Below are 17,100 nucleotides of genomic sequence, written 5' to 3'. Positions count from 1 at the left end.
CATCATCTTGTGAAGAAATAAGTCACGTGCACCAAGACCTGGGTCAAAGGTTGACCCGGTACTTTCAAGGCTCACTTAACAGAGACTCTCCGCCACGAGATGCCTGCCTTATGCCTAGGTCCTGAGCAAGGCAAAATCCTCCCAATGTTCCCATTTGGTTTTAACTTACAAGTTGTTGAATGAACGCGTGTTGCTTTGACTGGAGGGGGAATCACAAAATGTCAAACAAGATGATCGCCTCTGAGGTGGACAAGGTGGAGGAATAGGGAACTCTTTAAAGCAAAATTAAGGCCACTAACAAGACTCATGGCCCCTACATGCTCCATAGTATGCTCTCTACCACCTCAATGAAGGTGCCTGTACCAGTCAAAACTGAATCCAAGATGCTCAGGTTCACCCAAAGAAAGTAGGTCAAGAAGTCTACACTTCACCAAATCTTCGCAAAAAGCCTTCTCTGAGGAGAAACCCTCTAGTAGAAGGTCATGATCCGCGTTGTCACGGCGGTCGTCCTTGGATTCAGTGCGATTGGTTGACTCTTTGCTGCCTCCCCGTCGTACAAACTCCCACCAATCCCCAAGGCTCCACCACAGCCCATCAATGATGGTTATAACCATGCGCCATCCATTGTTGGAAGTAGCTTCGGCGTTGGTTCGTTCCCCGTTGGTCTCATTAGCAAGGAGCCTCTCTGTGTGTGCAGCCAATTCCGCAACCGTTGCATATTTATTATGCCAACACTTGTCAATAATATCATCAATCACCGGATCACCATCTAGCGTCGGAAATTCCATGTTCTGCAGTAACTTCACGACCTTAGGTCCATGCTCCTTGGGGTTATCTGGAGTAAGACATCGATCTCCATAAACCTCAAAGCCGTAGTTTATTAGGTAGTACAAGGAACCGAGAGCGAACTGCTCTGTTCGAGGGCCCAAGAAGCCGGCGCCTCCACGTGGTCCTTGATCGCTTTCGCTGCTGTTGAGCACTCTTCCATACGGAGGTATACAGGCTTCGAAATCTGTCCCAATTTGAGCTGTACAGTCAAAATCAGACAGTTTAAGCGAGTCGCCGTCAATGAGGATATTGTCAGGCCGGAGGTCGCCGTGAGCAAGGTTGAGCGATTCAAGGAAAGCAACAGCTTGGGCAAGGTCATTCAGCCATACCTTCCGCAAAGGTAGGGGCTCTAATTTTTTTACTTTAATAAGAGCACTGGTTTGCAGGTCCCGAAGTTGATTGTTTTGTATCCTGTAAGAAAGGGACACATCTAGTGATGCCGTTAGTATATAGATAAACCGGTCAGCTGCCAACAGGGGCCGCACCTCTCATATACTCGAGGAAGATGCCCTTGTCCGTGTAGTAGAAACATTGTATTATAGAAGGACATGGCGGACGTTGTGAGAAGATCTCATAGATCTTTAGCTCTTTATCAAACTGCTCTCTCTCAAACTCTCCGGGCTGAGGGACTTTGACCACGATGCGGGGATGGACTTCGTAGACGAACGAGATGGCTCCTTTCCAGATCCAGTGCACATCGGGGAATTGGCGTCGATTGCCCATGAGAAGAAAGCGATGTGAGGATCGGAAGTTATGGTAATCTTGAAGAGCAAAGAAAGAGGAAGTGAGAGGTGAGCACAGGAGGGCTACATTGCACGACGCATTCTGATTGGTTCATGTTTGCCTCGCGGCAACTTTGTTCATTAATCATGATATTTCATAGCACCTAAACTTTTGCCTCACTAGTCGTTACCTTGTTTGATTTTATAATGACGAGGATCAACAATGTAGCAGCCCCGTCTTGCATGCGTGGTTTTCAACTTGTGTGGAGTACTCCGTACTCCGTACCAATACTTAAAGTTGTTGTGCCTGGACGCGACCCGCCGGAACAAAGTTTTCCCATTAGATCAGAACCTTATTCCCAAGCTTCTTCACTTCGTTCATTGTCTCTTCAATTTTCGAAATCCGATCGCTCATTTGATGTCAATATGACAGAACTCTCCCCCGCCGACTGCGCCATTATAGAAAAATGCCGGCTCAGAAATACGTCTCACAATTTACATCGCCGCCTCGAAGAAGCAGACCAAGCCCTTAGGAACCCAAGCCCACCGCGGTCTGACGCCTGTCAACAAGCGGTCTTAAGATTACTTTACTTTCTACAGGGCCAGGAAGCTGCGTTCGGTCTTCGTTCGAAGACAAGAGATGGAAGTGTGGCGTCCGAATTGGCTACTCTATTTCGACACGTTGAAGGCAATTTTCACTATGACCACTACCGACCGCTTGTCCAACTTGTCCTCCAAAAAGCACCCGACACCGACATCTGGAAAGCTGTCTTTGACCTCATCGCCACTGTCACACAGGTTGAAAGATCCACGCCTCCACCCAGGCCGTCTTTACCAATCCTGCAAACCCCCCGCTCGCGAAACACCAGTAGTCTTGCCAACTCGTCGGAGCTTCGAAGAGATATTGACCCTGTCTTGACGGGGGAACTGTTAGGCGACCTTCACGGAGACATTCCAGGGTTTTATGCTGCGTATTTTGATGATGTTGAGGGACTCAGCTCGATCGCGCAGGCCGTGTTCGAGAACTGCAAGGCCGGTGATAGTCCTCTGTACCGCGAGGAGAGCGGATGGAAGGACTGGCCTGACAATGCGGTCGAGAAGCCTGTCCTAGAATGGCTGAATGAAATCATCGACCAGCTTATACAGTTTGCACAAGATCACGATCCATCTCGAAAGGCCGCCCGCCGACCTTTGGCTCAGCCTGCAAAGCCGATCGCCGGGTCCACTGCAAAGCGAAAACTCGACATAGGTTTTGTGGACGACCTGCATGCCACACCGGACAAAAGGTATGAGTGGTCTCAGATCCTGGTGCCAGGGGAGTTGAAGAATGACCGAAAGTATGATATCCCTTCTGGGGCAAGGCTCGACCTGGCAAGGTATGCTCGAGAGGTGCTATCCGCACAGGATGACCGACGATTCGTCCTCGGGTTCACCCTGTGTGGACCACTCCTGCGTGTTTGGGAATTCGACCGTTGCGGCGGGATTGGTTCGGAGGAGACAGACATCAACAAGGACGGCCTTCAGTTCATCATGGTGATCCTGGGATTCCTCTTCATGGACCGACCGCAGCTTGGCTTTGATCCGACCATTGTCACCGTGGACGGTCGACGCTGCATCGAGATTGATCGTGATGGCAAGAAGGAGCGTCTGGTGATTGATGAGGTGATTCTGCGGGCACATTGTGTCGCGGGCCGAGCCACAACCTGCTGGAAAGCGCATCGCGAAACAGACGAGTCGCGGATCCCCCTGGTGATCAAGGACTCCTGGCAGTATCCAGAGCGCCATGAGGAAGGGGAACTGCTGCGAGAAGCAATGGAGAGTGGAGCCACGCGCATTGCTCGATATGATTTCCACGAAACTGTCCAGGTGGATGGCAAGGACGACAATGTGCAGGCTATTCGAAAGGGCCTACAGGTCCCTAAGTCAAAATCCAAGCGGGGTAGCTTGCAGGTGGCCCTGAGGGGCAGTGCATCCAACAGAGGCAGCCAAAGCAGCGCCATCAGCCGAAAACGATCTTCCGATTGTGTGGACACAATACCTCCCCCTCCCAGCAAGCGTACCCAGTCCAGCTCTCTGACAAAACATCTCACAGACAGTAGCCCACCGAATCGAGTGCACCGTCGCGTCATTGTTCAAGATTATGGGAAGCCAATCTATGAAAGCAGCTCAAGAGTGGCTTTACTTATTGGAATGGAAGGCTGCATTGTAGGCTATGAATCCCTGTACTCCAAGGCCAGATTGATCCAGAGTGATATTTCGCCGCGAAATCTTTTGGTCAATGAAGAGGATGACAATCCTTCATGGCGGTCCTTCTTGATTGACCTCGACCTTGCCATTCGAGTGGAGCGCGATGGGTTCTCAGGAGCGCGAGGCAAGACCGGCACCAGGGCGTTCATGGCAATTGGCGTGCTGTATGGGGAGAAGCACTCATTCATGCATGATCTTGAGTCATTCTTCTGGGTTCTTTTCTGGATTTGTGTTCACTATGAAGGCCCAGGAAGAGCAAGGCATGTGGAGGATTTTGAAAAGTGGAATTACATGAATACAAGAGATCTAGCCGGCGCGAAGAAAGGTTTAATCAGTGATGAATCGGATTTCCTTACAACCATGGATGAGTACTTCACTCCATACTACCAGCCGTTATCGCGATGGGTCAACAGGCTACGGCGGGTCGTGTTTCCAAACGGCGGACGATGGAAGAAGACAAATTCAAGCTTGGGTTCGGAAATGAGGAAAGTACTTCGGGATGCACAGAAAGACCCTGAGGTCATAGATTAGAATATGCTGATTATTTATTTGCTGATGTTCACTGGTGTGCTATCAGGCTGGAATGATTTCTTTCGGGTTTACCGAATTACACACTCAGAAAATATCCAAGGGCCTCGAAGTGACAAGCGGCGCCGTTAGCACTTATTGCAACCCATCGTTGGTGGCTCAAACGGGAACAAGCCAGAAAGCAACCAATGACTAAGGCACTTGGTCGAACTCGAGTCGTTGTGGTTATGACCTATGAACCGTTACTGATGAAATTCGACTGGGCCAAGATCGAACTGAATAGGACCTCCGCACTCTTTCTTCGAACTGAGTATCGCTTTTCGAACCATCGATTTCTTGCAGTCGATCAAAATGATCTGGACATCTTGCGCGGCAAAGCTCTCTCCCGCATCATACCGGAAGGGTTTTCCTACGTTTAGAGCAGCGTAATCTGGAGGTCTGCGGGGAGATTAGACTAATCCAGCAATAAGTGATTTATCATACTCACGGGTTTGAGTGGTTGCTCATTGTGAAAATCATATACCAAACAGAATGTGCTCCAGCTGCTTAACGGGGCTTTGGTGGTTGCTGTGGTATCACTCAAGGCATTTAGAAAATAATCTGAAATGGATGTCCATGATGAATGCTGGCTCGAAGCGAGTTTCTGTGAGCGAATCATCCAGGCTCTCAAATATCAAATACACACGCAAGCCACCGCCGAAGGCTAAGATAATCATGGGATAAAGTGTTCCGATCAATGGCCCATATCCTCAAGACACGTGAAATCTGCGGCGAAGGCATTGTCATGGAGCGCCATTCCGACCGTTGAAGCAGTCTGGTATGACACCAAGCGAAATGAGCTCGGCGCGCCACGTCGGCTTCGAGCCATGACTGGCCGGGAATTCAAGAACGGCTTTCACGGCAGCCTTTGGCTTTTTCGTGACAGTGTAAGCCACTCCGGCATGGCAACAGTCTCCCCTGCCGCCATTGACAAGTTCAGCTTCCATTGAATGCCTACATAACACTGCGCAGCTGACAGGCAGCAGCTAAACCTTAGGTAAAGTAGGACGGAATATCTAGATTCCGATAGCCGCGGCTCCACAGCTTCAAGTTTCCTCTTTTGGCACTTCTGCGCAGGCTGCGATCGCTGAGTTCGCCCATTTGGAGGGTGAAGTCCCGATGCTCATAGCGGTTTAAACCCGAGCGCCAGGCTGCTCATTGTTGAGGCCACGGATGGTGCCTGGTTTGACCCTGCGGCGCTAATCTGAGGGGACGTTAAACATTGGATGCAGACCGAACATCAGGGCCTGCATCGTCAGGCCATGACTACCCACCACTGTTGAATTTCCCTTGCCTCGATCTGAAAGGGAATGGTGTTGGCTTTATTGGAAACTCATTTTCGGGTGATTATTTTCATGACTGCCTACCGCAGTTTCGTTTCTGTTCGACCAAGGAATGTTCGTCTACATCAAGCAATGCATGAATTTTCTCTCCGGTGTATGTCCGCCACCCCATTTGCATTGGTTTATTTCAGCAATTAGTGCACCTTGGCGAAGGCCTGATCACTCAAAATGTGACCACTTTTTGTCCAGCTGCATGAAGCTAAACAAAACCGCCAAAGTATCACCATGCTCTAGCCGGTGGGACCGGCTGTCAAGTACGTTTTAATTGCAATCGAGTGCACTACTGGATCTGCAAGAGATGTCATGCCCATCCTGGCGGAAAGCCCGACTTTTGGGGAAGCTCCCCAGAGCCATCAAATTTACCGACATGTCAAAATGTGAACCGTTTAGGGTGTTGTGGATTGGTCCAGCTACTCTTCAAGTCCTTTTAGTTGCTCCGTTGAAGCATGGCTCACGCTGTTTTCATCAACTGACATGTCTGTCTCTTCGTCGCTCTCATCTTCAAGTTGGACCCACTTGTTTTTGTATATTTTCTCCGGGGGGGTTTCCTTCACCGTTAATCATAACCCATCGAAATATATCAAGAGATGCTTCCTGGGACGGTTCTTGGGTTTATGTAAATTGCTTGACAGATTTGTCAGTGTAACTACAGATGTAGTTCCACCGGGATGGGTGGCAATGGTGTGACTTATTGTTGCTGATATTTTATTTTGATAACAAAATGAGCTGAGATACTCATTGTTTTGAGTGAAAACATCCAAGAAGGTTCACATCCATAGCTCATGACATCTAGCATGCACCCAACACGGGGATCTCCATCTTTAGCTGTGTAACTTGATGCAACATTGCGTAGTAGACTCCTGCTCTAGCAGGCCTTTTTTTCCTTTTTTTTTTTTTTTTTTTTTTTTTTTGGAACAACTCTATATCATATCGACTCGCACATAAATGAGGAGAGCCGCCACGTAGCTGTCCCATCAGGAGAAAATACCGTCAAAGTCACCTTTCGCTGAAATTTCCTGCTCCATTTTGCTTTTATCTTGAACTACGCTCTCAATTTCAAGCCATGGCAACTCGCAGAACACAACTCCCTAACCTGCCCAAAGAAGTTCTCGATCAGATCTCAAGCAACCTCGGTTACGCATCATGTCTTGCTCTCACTCTTACCTGTCGAGAGCTCTATGCTAAAGTCAACCTCCCTACGCGACCTATCAGCGATATATATTGCCATTCCAAAAAACCATACGCCATGACAGACCTCCTCGAGATAGAGATGTGGCCAGTGTATAATGGAGCTGCTTTTGACGACGATCACTTGAAACAGGCAACTCCCAATCGTGACTTCTTCGCCTGTTACATTTGTCTCAGACTGCGCTCGGCATCCGAATTCTCCAACGCCATGATGAAGGGTAAACGCGGAAAACTAGGCTATAGCATCGTCTCCGAGAGGTCCAAGCGCTTTTGCATGTCGTGCGGCGTACTTTATAGCTTGTATCAGCCGGGAAAACCTTTCCAGTTTGGGGGTAGCTTGCTCGGAACGGCGTGGGTTTGCAGGGGCTGTCATGGATTAAAAACTTTGACCCTGTGGGACATGGGCTCTTCTTCAGATGGGACATGCCCGGATTGCGGCGAAAAACCTCCCTACCTTCTAGAAACAAGTACTTGAAACGAATCCTGATTTTGCCATCCAATTAGCCCTTTTATGCTACCTTTGCGTGAAGCCGTGAATATTGTCTTTGTGAGAAATAGAAACATCTGCCTTCCCCCTGAGCTGGATGTTTTGGATGAGTATGGTTCTATTAGACACAATCAGAAGGGAAAAGCACAAAAAAAAAAAAAAAAAAAAAAAAAAAAAAAAGAGGGAAAGAGGGGGAAGGGATACAGATTTGATGCAGAAAAATGACCCCAGCTTGCAGATGGGTACCCGCAGTGGAAAATTAGGTTGATATAGCAAAAAGAAGACAGCAGTGGAATAATGACATGTCAGGACTTCGATAAATCCAACGCGAAAGGGCTGGGGGCAATCTGATTGACGATGATTGAGCTGCTGTTAATCGTTTGCTTGACAATGGCTTAGTGAAGGAAAAGCATGTTAAGTCGCAGTCAAGTTTATGAATACATGCATATGAGTTAATAATGACACATGTCAGTTGCCATTACACATTACTTATTAGCATATAGAGCACATATACTCATTTAGAGGAAACTATCTCACCCATTCCTATTCCACCCTAAAGACGAAGCAACAGCGCCCCAACTGTCGTCAGCATCGGTGCATATCCCCAATGATTCCAATGCCCCTTGCCATGACCCCAACACACAATCCCATCGGCGAACGCAACCCCACTCGCCGCAATCAAAATCCAGCCCAGGACCTGATTGTTTCCAAAATACGAAGCCGAGTACATCGCCACGCCCATAAAGATATCTCGCACGCCGTAGACGGCCATTAGGCTGTTGACCATCTTTTTGTCCTGCAGAGATGAAGGAGGTGTGAATTCGAAGAAGGTGAGGGCGTTGGCGGGGCGAAGGACGGCGTTGATGCCGAAGAAGACGAAGATGGTTCCAAAGACATTTGCGGCGATGGGGGAGGCGAAGTTAGTCATGGCTTTGGCGATTGAATTCCGCTGTGTTTGGGTTAGTCGGTAGTTCGATCACGGAGAGCCGGGATCTTTTTGGACTTGACGTAGCAACCTCAAGAGCTCCCGACCTAACTGCCCGGAGTATATGTACTAGAGTTGATGGATAGGTTGACCTCTTGAAACTTTGCCAACGACACAGCGGAGTGGTTGAATTCTGGATTCCCTTGGAATCAGTCCCTTGAGGAGATCCTGAGCTCCTTTTATGCTCCTCGCTTCATGTTGGGATCGGTTTTCGCGGCGGGCCCCGAAGCAGACGGAAAGTTGCAAGTCTGCCGTCATTCGCGACTCTGCTTGCTGGGATGAGCTGCTGTTGGCCCGACGATCCAGGCAGCAGCCGCCGGTCGGGACGTCTTGGCAGGTCTTCGCGACGTTAAGGCAAACGAGTGGGAGTTTATCACGTCGGAACAGCAAGCTGCCCTCACAAAACCTGATGAAGAGAACTCAGGGGTACAGATATGCAGTTGATGCAAAGTTCGTTGATTCTGTGCACTCCCGAAACGGAATGCCTTCTCGGTATTATCACACTTCTAGAGTATAGACGCGGAAGTCAAGCCAAAATAAAGAGAGTCGTGATCGGCCAAATCGCCAATATCCAGAGCCCGAAAATTCTCTCGTGCCGAGAATGTGAAGCAACGCATAACACAGGCCACAGGCAAGAAGGGGGGGGCATATTTAAGAAAAGCGAAAGAAACATGTATGGTGCCCATGTATGAACTGTATTTATCTGGTGGGGCTGGTATATATGCACAACATGAGGGTTAAATAATAAAGAAATCTATAGCAGGATGAGTAGACCAGCCGGGTCAAGCCGTACTTCCGGACCTACAAACAGAAAGAATGAAAGGGGGTCATGTCACATATTCAACAAACTCATCACTCTCTTTAGGGGACTCGTCGTGCCAGGACTATCCCCGCACTCGCTGGGACCCAGCCCACTGTCCGTCCCCTGGCCGAAGTCGGTGTAGCTGTCAGTGTCGATGTCCCATTTTTCCTCTTCATCGTCTTGTTCGTCAGCTACCGCTTCAGGAGCTTGCCCTCTTGGGGTGCCCATCGGGTCGAGTCCCATCTGTTCTCCCTCTGGCCGATGGGATTTGCTACTCCACCCCTTTTGTACGGCGCCCCTCACGTTCCAGCATAGGGTACGTCGTACGCTCTCGAACCATTCGCCACCACCGGAGACAACGGTGGGGAATGGGTATTGACTAGCTTCGAGGGTGACATAGTCACCCGGGCATAGCTCAATACGTCCTTTGCCGTCGAAGGAACAGTATGCTGTGGAGCGAGAGCCTGGTGGGATAGCAATACGGAGGAGAAGAGTGTCGGAGAGGACCATGGGGCGGAATGAAAGTGTATGTGGGCAGATGGGTGTGAGGAGAATGGCAGGGATAGAGGGATGGATCAGAGATCCACCAGCTGAGAGTGAGTATGCAGTTGAGCCTGAAATTTCGTTAGCGAAAAGATGGAAGTAAAGCTCGTGGGAAATTGTACCTACCTGTGGGTGTAGACAGGATGCATCCGTCCGCCTGGACGATAGTCAAGAGCTCGTCATCGCCGTATACTTCTAAATTAGAGACATATGGAGAAGGTCCACGGTCGATAACGAGCTCATTTACAACCTCGAACTGTTCTCCTTCCTCGACAGCGCCAGGCCTATGTTTATTACTGTGGTCTGCACGGTAGACGGTACACGTGAATCTCATGCGAAGATTCACGCGCATGCCGACATCTCCCATAATGTGGTTGAGATGTTCTTTATATTTCGAAAACTCGAAGTTCGTCAAAAAGCCGAGGCTCCCGAGAGAAAATGCTAGAATTGGAGGAACAATTCGCTGGAAGAGCCAAGACGTGAAAAGCACGGTTCCGTCGCCGCCCAGCGTGATCACCAGGTCGAACGTCTCTGGAGATGTCCAGCACAGGTCTGGCGTCCAGTACTTCAACATCGATTCGAAACGAGGTTCTTTCCGAAGCAGGCCTGGGGCATCAAACCGCGCTGACCTGCGCAGCTTTGAATCGACGTAGACATTGACGCCGAGGTCGCTGCCGTATCTGGGGGTGCTGAGCAACCATTCAGCAAGTTCTCTCGTTAGATAAACCAGTCCGTTATCCCGAGCCTTTGTGACGATCATCACATTCTTCACAGCGACCTTGATAGGACGCCGCTGGAGCTGCTTTGACACCTCACGGACACCCGTGGCCGTCTGCATCAGCCTTGAATGAGACATCCATTCGTCCGCAGCGATCTCCTCCAGCACTCTTTGTATGTTAACCGCTCCATCGAATCGCTGGTGATAATAGCAGGGAGATTTCAGGGGAAACCGGGCAGTTGAGGGGGTGTCTCCATCGGAGAAGGTAAGTGGCTTTGCTGATAGAGCTGCTGAAAGCTGTCGGTGTAACCTCGTGTCACCAGTTTGTTGATCGGATCCGGCGTTACTGGTTGGGCTGAGCATTTCGGCCAACGAAGTTGCGATAGAGAGGGAGGGCGATTCGGCCGACGAGGAGGCCTGCGACGCGAGCGCTTTCATCAGAGTCTGTCGGGGGATGCCATCGATGGATTTGGCACTCTGGTGGTGGTGGTGGTTACGGGACGATATGGGAGCCGGTCGGTGAGGGATGTGCTGGAACGGAGACGCCGGAAGCGACGCGATTGTGCGAGATTCGCGGGAGACAGACGGTTCTAGAGAGGGCAAGAGGTCTGCGGGAGCCTCGTCTGTGGACGAGCGTCCGTGGTCGGTCATTTGGGGGTCTGTGGGAATTATTGGCGTCAGATTGAGGGCAGAACCTCGATGGATCGCCCTGCTGCCGGCTTCCGGGGACTGTCGCGAAACGGCCGAGGCTTCCCCGCAGCTGGCGGCGTCGCCGTGCTCTTGAGCGGCGGAAGAAGAGGGCAGTTGTCGTCGTTGGGGATGCGGATCGGGGTGGGAGGGAGTGTGCGAGATGGAGAGTGGAGAGGGAGGCACAAAGGGCGACATTTATCCTGGGCTTTTCGGAGGCCGGTGTTGGGCCAAATGTTGGTTCTAATCCAAAACTGGGTTCCACGGGGCGGTGATGGCGAACTAGCGATGGAGCGGAGCGCGGTTCACAAAAAATTAAAATCCGCCTCTTCCACAGCGCATTATTCTTTATTTTTCCAGCAGATGTGGGGGGAGACAGGGGGAATTGTGAGTTTATTTTATTTATTTGATCGAGGTGGGATTGTATGAACTCTTCTCAACAGGATAGCGCTGGCCGTGGTCGGACAGGTCTCGATGTCGCCCAGGGGACTCTCTGCGTGTCTTTTTATCTCAGGTTCGGTCGGAGATCCAAACACATCGTCTCTGTCCAGCGCCTGTGGCGTGCGTTGAACAGCTGTCCGTTGCTCAATGAGAGAAACCATGGAATGGAACAGCCGAAGTTTGGGGAGACTTCCCACTGCTCGCCGGGCCGGACTTCGAGACATCCAAAGACCCTGATTAGCCAACTATTATTCCAGCTCCAGCTTCCCCCCTTTTGCTATTGAATTCTGCTTGGGTTCTATTCAGCCGAGTGGGTGGTTGGCTGCCCTGTTAAATGGAACGCCCTCTGCCTCAGCCCTGACAGGGAGGTTTTGTGTCGGCTCTGCCGGAACGTGATGGGCGCACCGGTCCTGTGGTGATTGGACAGCTATTTTGATGCTTGGGATCTAACTATTTTTAGCCGCTCCCCAGTCGTGGGTTCTGACTGAAGGGCTGCCAGTTCACTGTCATCGCGACCTGTAGCGTGAACCGCGGCAGAATGTACTCCGTACCCATTCTTCAAACATGCCGGGGAAGATGTAACTCACTAAGTAGTTGATACATGAGCTACTTTTCCCTCAGGTCACCAACCTGCGAAACTCGTCAGAGACTGAGATGCTCCCATGCAACTTTGCTGGCAGGAGTCTCTTCCTCCTCAAATATCCAGCAGCAGTTTCAGCGACTCAGCATCCCAGCATGTGTACTTCGTCACAATGTCCCCTAGCCCGTTAGTAGAGAGGCAGTTACATCCCCGAGAACCTTACGGTTTACCTCATTTCGATGCAGTTACTTCTTGAGTCCCTGGACTCCGGACCTTTCCTCGACTCCGTACGACGTCGAGGATAACAATGGACCATTCAGCGGCCAGGTTACCCACGCCGTTCAACAGTGGCCGTTGTCATGCCGGCGGACGGGTCCCTTGGCATGCTGTTGCTCATGCCGCGCGAGTCCACCGTCACACATTTCACAAATGCTCTCCACCCCGATCAAACCCATGAACTGGAATCGGATTGGACGGAGGACGTCGAACGTGATGGTAGCCAGCCCGGTCCATCAACGGAAGTGCATGCCGTGCTCCCTTACAACATATATCCATCCATGTGTCCATGTGGATAGTTACTGACATGCTTAGTCGCTCTGTGCTTGTTGATTGATAGCTTAGTTGCATTACCTATTACAATCAAAACCGATATTGGTCGATCCTAGGCAAAGATTCCTACTCCACTACTCCGTAGACCGGTTCAACTCTGTCCTTGCAAGGACGCTTTTCATATCGCATCCAAAGTGGATGCACTTCCCAGGGAGAAAAAAAAAAAAAAAAAAAAAAAAAAAAAAAAAAGAAAAAGGAATGATATCCCTAGTTGAAGCGAGCTTTAGGACTCCGAGTCGCACAAAGCGCCGGCTTCGGTCAGTTAATTAACTAACTCCGGCGGGAACACCGAAAAAATACCGAGCGATAAAGCAGCTCCTTGAACAATAATGTTATCCCGCGAAAAGATACCCCCACTGACAAAAATTTAAGTTGTAATTTTGCGGAGATTCAGCATTGATAGTTACTCTTGTGGTGGCTGAAGCAGAGAGCTCACCTTAGTGAGATGGGCACTTTTAAAGCAGGTAAGTAAAATATAGTAAGTAGCCTTTTTGATTCCAAGTTGATGGCATATATATGAAACTCAGTACAAAGAGTTTTTATACATCAAGAGGGATCTTGCATGTTGTCTTGGAACCTTAACAAACTCATCACGCCAACTACAACATCAGCGACGACCATCTGCCATCATAGACAGGGACCTGATCAAGTATGAGCCGTTCTCAAACCCCTGCAGGTTCGGTAACTTGACGGTAGACTTCGAAGAACTATTTTCTTCCTATGCACCCGACTCCTGCTCCTTTGGTTAACCCCAAGGATTGAGAGATGTGCGGGTTATCTGTAGCGACTGCGCAAGACAACATTTTCTTCCCAACACCCTCCTGCTCTCCAAGAGGCAACGGAGAACGGCGAGAGAATCAACATCCCAGACAAGAGCTGAATCAGTTCCCTCTCAAGCGAGCAGAGATGGGCTAGTTATGTGTGTGTTTGTTTTGGTAGGAGGGGGGGGGGGGGAATTTCGATCGTAATGACAATATTGAGATTACTTCCCCAGATCTGTATGTGAAATCAATTTTGAACTCTTCTGCGCTTTTGATTTTTCTTCTTCCCCTTCTTACCACCCCTCTGCCCCTCTGTGCATTCTTTGGTTTCACTGTCCTCTGTTCTATGCCCTTCAGCAGCTCAATGAGGGATATGTTTTGTTGCCCACCATTGCCGCATTCTTGGGTTACCATTCCCTTCAAAAGCGCGTTTACCACTGGAACCGTATGATGTGGAATCGCACAGCCTCATTTGATTTGCTGTCACTGCTATCTTCCATTGCTAGATGAATGAAGTATGTTTGCATTCCTAGAAACCTTGGATGCAAAACATTAAGATGCAAGAAAGGCTCTCTAACAGCGCATTTATCATCCCTTATCTCTCTCCCTTTCTCTTCCGGGCCTAATCCCACATGATACGTTGGTTTCCCCTTTGGCCACAATTGTGACCTTCTACCTTAGGGGTACGTGATGTCCAGGCCACTGGCAACCAGTCTAATCCATGACAAAACTGTGCTGATGGGGGTACATGTGTTTCTACCAGCAAACTTCTAGCAATACCACATGATGGGATTTCTACCGAATTTCTCCGCTTGATTTCGTCCAACATGGTATCCCTCAACGTTTGCTGTGAGGCCCTAGATAAAATGAAAATTCGGCATGGAACGGATGATAGAGCTAATACTCAGGTGGTCGAGGTAATTAACACCTTGAGATTTTCAACATGCTATCTTGCTTCTTCTGATATCGTGGTTGTTGATATGTCTATTGGTTCCTGCTTTTGGGGTATGCATACAAAATGGATTGTTGCCTCACCTCATCAGTCAGGTATTTACAGTGAACGAAATTTGGCAAAACGTTTAGCATCCCCTTTGAAGCTGCAATTAAGTTTGTGTTAAATTTTTGAGGTCTTTGACGATCATGTCGCGTCATTTTGCAAGCGACTTGTGTTAGCAGCAACAACCTGGCCGATGAGCACAACCATTCATGATGTATTTCAATGCTTGGATATCATTTCTTGCGCTCCATTAGGGCAACAACTTCACCAATTTTTTAAAGTCTGGCGTACCAAACCCCGTCACCGGATCCCATCCCTTGGTTGCATTCCAGCTCGCATAGGGAACTAAACGTGTGGATAACTTGCTGTACATCGATGTCCCGAGGCATCCAATAGATCCTTCATGAGTGATATCCGTAAATCCTTTGAAACCCGTACTGTAAATCCAAGGGTTAAGGAAGCCAAGGACAGGTTTCCCTTGAGAAAGACGGACTTCGTTGAGGTGAGCAATGATAGCGGCAATTGTTGGCGCAGAGGCACTGTGGCTTTGGTCAGTGGTGGCTGATTGTGGTTTCGTACATGCGGTCGCCAAATCAACATACCTAGTTCCCGCAGCCGTTATTATGGACCCTTTCTCGTAGATTGGATACTTGACTGCTTGAGCTGCAACGTCTGGGAACCCGCGACCAAGCGGGTTATAGTATCCTTCCCATGTGGTGCCCAGATTGGAGAGATATTTCGTAACGGCTTCATCTTGCCAACCTGGACGCTTGAAGTAGTTTGAAAACCCTCCAGCAGAGAATCCCACTGCGCGTTCTGGATTCCGAGAGTGCGTGCCGCCGACCGCAGTTACAAATGGACATGAAGCCGGGAAAATGGGGTTGAAGACGGTCCTGTTCTTGCCATCGTTGCTTGTGCAGGCACTTCCCACTCCGGTGTCTCCGCTGCTAAATATGATTGATACGCCCCTTGCGGTCAACTTTGCGAATTCATTACATGTCGCTCGAGCATAGAGCTCTGGCACGCTTTGCTCTGTTTCTCCATATGAAGTTGTCAGTACGGTGGGAAGGTCCTTGTCTGGGAGACCCATTAGGTATTCGAGTTGGTCCATGTAAGGCTCATTTTGGTTTTTGGACTGATTAGGCTGATCGAGATCTTCCTTTAGGAGGCCGCGTCCTTTGACAGAAACGAAGTCGACCTTCATGTTGTACGTTAGAGCGACCGCATATTGGGTGTCAAGATTTGCCTCAATGGAGTTGCGCGTCGAGTTTTGTATATTCTGGCCACCCTTGACAAGACTAACGGAAAAATTAGCACTGGCAGCTTGCGGAGCGAATTTTTGCAGAAAAGCCGCCAGGTCCTTGTATTGAGCATATTGGTCAAGGTATCCCGACACAGCAATCTTATTACGGCTTCCGGCCTTCGCTGTGATATTACCAAGGTTATAAAGGCCCCGAAGGCAGTTAGGTGTATTCCCCTCCGGACAGGCCGCGGAGACAGTGCCTCTCGAAGGCAAATCTTGCAAAAAGCTTCTGGCGACCTGTTTGTTCTGCGCGGCCGTTCTGGTAAACAGAATGAGGGGGTAGATGTAGAAAATATGCTGAGCCACGGATTTTGGCGCGGAATATTCTGTCGTCCTAATTTTCGTGAGCCCGGTACGCTCATCCTTGTATTCATAGAAGCGTGCGTTCAGCATTTTCGACGCAGCTCCAATGGTTAATTCAATATCAATCCAATTCGCGCGAGTCCTGACATGTTCCAGTCCTACCCCTCCGTCTTGAATCCACTTTAAAACATCATTTAAGACGACCTCGTTAGGAGTCATAAGGCTGTTAATTTCTTCCTGTTTTAGGTGGAGTCCGTAACGAGCGTGGCCGGGAGTCCCGATTTCCATTACTTTCTGATGCAGGTCCTCAGTTTGAGACGCGGTATTCAAGTTGATTTTCATGCTGAACATCGTACTAGGGTCGACAATTCGTCCTTGAATCCATCCATCGGGGACATTTACGCGCTCTAGAAGGACCCAACTGCCCCCTGGACGAGATTGGGCTTCTGTGATTCCTGCGACGAGAACGAAGTATAACAATTGAAAGATAAAATCAAAAGACATGATTTTGACTCAGCTCGGCCCTTTGGGGGCTGAGCAGGAATCAGACGACGTTCAAAAGGAGAGAGCGGTAACTGGAAATGAAATCGCTCAGAGAAGATTAGAAGAGATACTCTGAGGAAAAATAAAAAGGGGACGCGGCGGCCTCGTAGGACAGTTATGAGCCAACAAAGAGGCCTAAGTCGGGCGTTTAAAATCGAAATAGGAGATACACCTACAAGCTGTTCCATGTTGCACACTGTGGTCTCAAAGGCAGAGGACAGCTTTGAAAATGAGACGACACATGACCCATGGTCCCCAAGAGAGATCGTGGGCTATTTTAAGACTGCAATGTAGGCCTGATACTACAATCAGTACCCAAATTATCGCCTGTTGGGGGACGTACGGTGGTGATAACAATTACTCTGTAGAGGCATAGATTGCAAGCTGATCAATGGGCTTGTATATGAAACAATAGATTGGATATCAACATTGACAACTTCCAGCTA

At 49.3% G+C, this 17,100-nt stretch overlaps 6 protein-coding genes across 6 annotated transcripts; 1 reads left to right on the top strand and 5 right to left on the bottom strand.

The window, feature by feature from the left end:
• Nucleotides 1–187: 187 nt before the first annotated feature.
• D8B26_005050 (uncharacterized protein) lies at nt 188–1,551 on the bottom strand (the record flags this gene model as incomplete). Its single annotated transcript, XM_066124695.1, has 2 exons — nt 188–1,258; nt 1,314–1,551. The coding sequence occupies 2 exons, from the start codon at nt 1,549–1,551 to the stop codon at nt 345–347; spliced, it is 1,152 nt and encodes a 383-aa protein (XP_065980776.1). The 3' UTR covers nt 188–344.
• Nucleotides 1,552–1,976: 425 nt separating this feature from the next.
• D8B26_005049 (uncharacterized protein) lies at nt 1,977–5,288 on the top strand (the record flags this gene model as incomplete). Its single annotated transcript, XM_066124694.1, has 2 exons — nt 1,977–3,573; nt 3,643–5,288. The coding sequence occupies 2 exons, from the start codon at nt 1,977–1,979 to the stop codon at nt 4,326–4,328; spliced, it is 2,283 nt and encodes a 760-aa protein (XP_065980774.1). The 3' UTR covers nt 4,329–5,288.
• On the bottom strand, nt 4,568–4,832 carry D8B26_005048 (uncharacterized protein; the record flags this gene model as incomplete). Its single annotated transcript, XM_066124693.1, has 2 exons — nt 4,568–4,763; nt 4,813–4,832. 2 exons carry the CDS (start codon nt 4,830–4,832, stop codon nt 4,568–4,570), a joined length of 216 nt encoding a protein of 71 aa, XP_065980775.1.
• Nucleotides 5,289–7,538: 2,250 nt separating the features above from the next.
• Nucleotides 7,539–8,310, bottom strand: D8B26_005047 (uncharacterized protein; the record flags this gene model as incomplete). Its single annotated transcript, XM_066124692.1, has 1 exon — nt 7,539–8,310. The coding sequence occupies one exon, from the start codon at nt 8,308–8,310 to the stop codon at nt 7,936–7,938; it is 375 nt and encodes a 124-aa protein (XP_065980773.1). The 3' UTR covers nt 7,539–7,935.
• A 479-nt stretch (nt 8,311–8,789) lies between these two features.
• On the bottom strand, nt 8,790–11,361 carry UTR1 (NAD(+) kinase). Its single transcript, XM_003066707.2, has 2 exons — nt 9,839–11,361; nt 8,790–9,783 (listed from the first exon to the last, which is right to left on the bottom strand). The coding sequence occupies exons 1-2, from the start codon at nt 11,313–11,315 to the stop codon at nt 9,200–9,202; spliced, it is 2,061 nt and encodes a 686-aa protein (XP_003066753.2). The 5' UTR covers nt 11,316–11,361; the 3' UTR covers nt 8,790–9,199.
• Nucleotides 11,362–13,167: 1,806 nt separating this feature from the next.
• On the bottom strand, nt 13,168–16,615 carry D8B26_005045 (uncharacterized protein; the record flags this gene model as incomplete). The annotated part of the gene is made up of 2 exons (XM_003066708.2): nt 13,168–15,044; nt 15,108–16,615. The coding sequence occupies 2 exons, from the start codon at nt 16,613–16,615 to the stop codon at nt 14,756–14,758; spliced, it is 1,797 nt and encodes a 598-aa protein (XP_003066754.2). The 3' UTR covers nt 13,168–14,755.
• Between the last annotated feature and the right edge of the window lie 485 nt (nt 16,616–17,100).

The sequence above is a fragment of the Coccidioides posadasii genome, chromosome 3 (assembly GCF_018416015.2).
Source record: "Coccidioides posadasii str. Silveira chromosome 3, complete sequence".
Classification (NCBI taxonomy): domain Eukaryota; kingdom Fungi; phylum Ascomycota; class Eurotiomycetes; order Onygenales; family Onygenaceae; genus Coccidioides; species Coccidioides posadasii.
This window is presented reverse-complemented; position numbering and strand designations above follow the sequence as displayed.

What these genes read in the sequence shown, in the direction of transcription:
- UTR1 (XM_003066707.2), bottom strand. Translation starts at nt 11,315, where the DNA reads ATGTCGCCCTTTGTGCCTCCCTCTCCACTCTCCATCTCGCACACTCCC. An exon ending in CATCCTGTCTACACCCACAG is followed by an intron (nt 9,784 to 9,838) that starts GTAGGTACAATT and finishes ACGAAATTTCAG; the next exon opens with GCTCAACTGCATACTCACTC.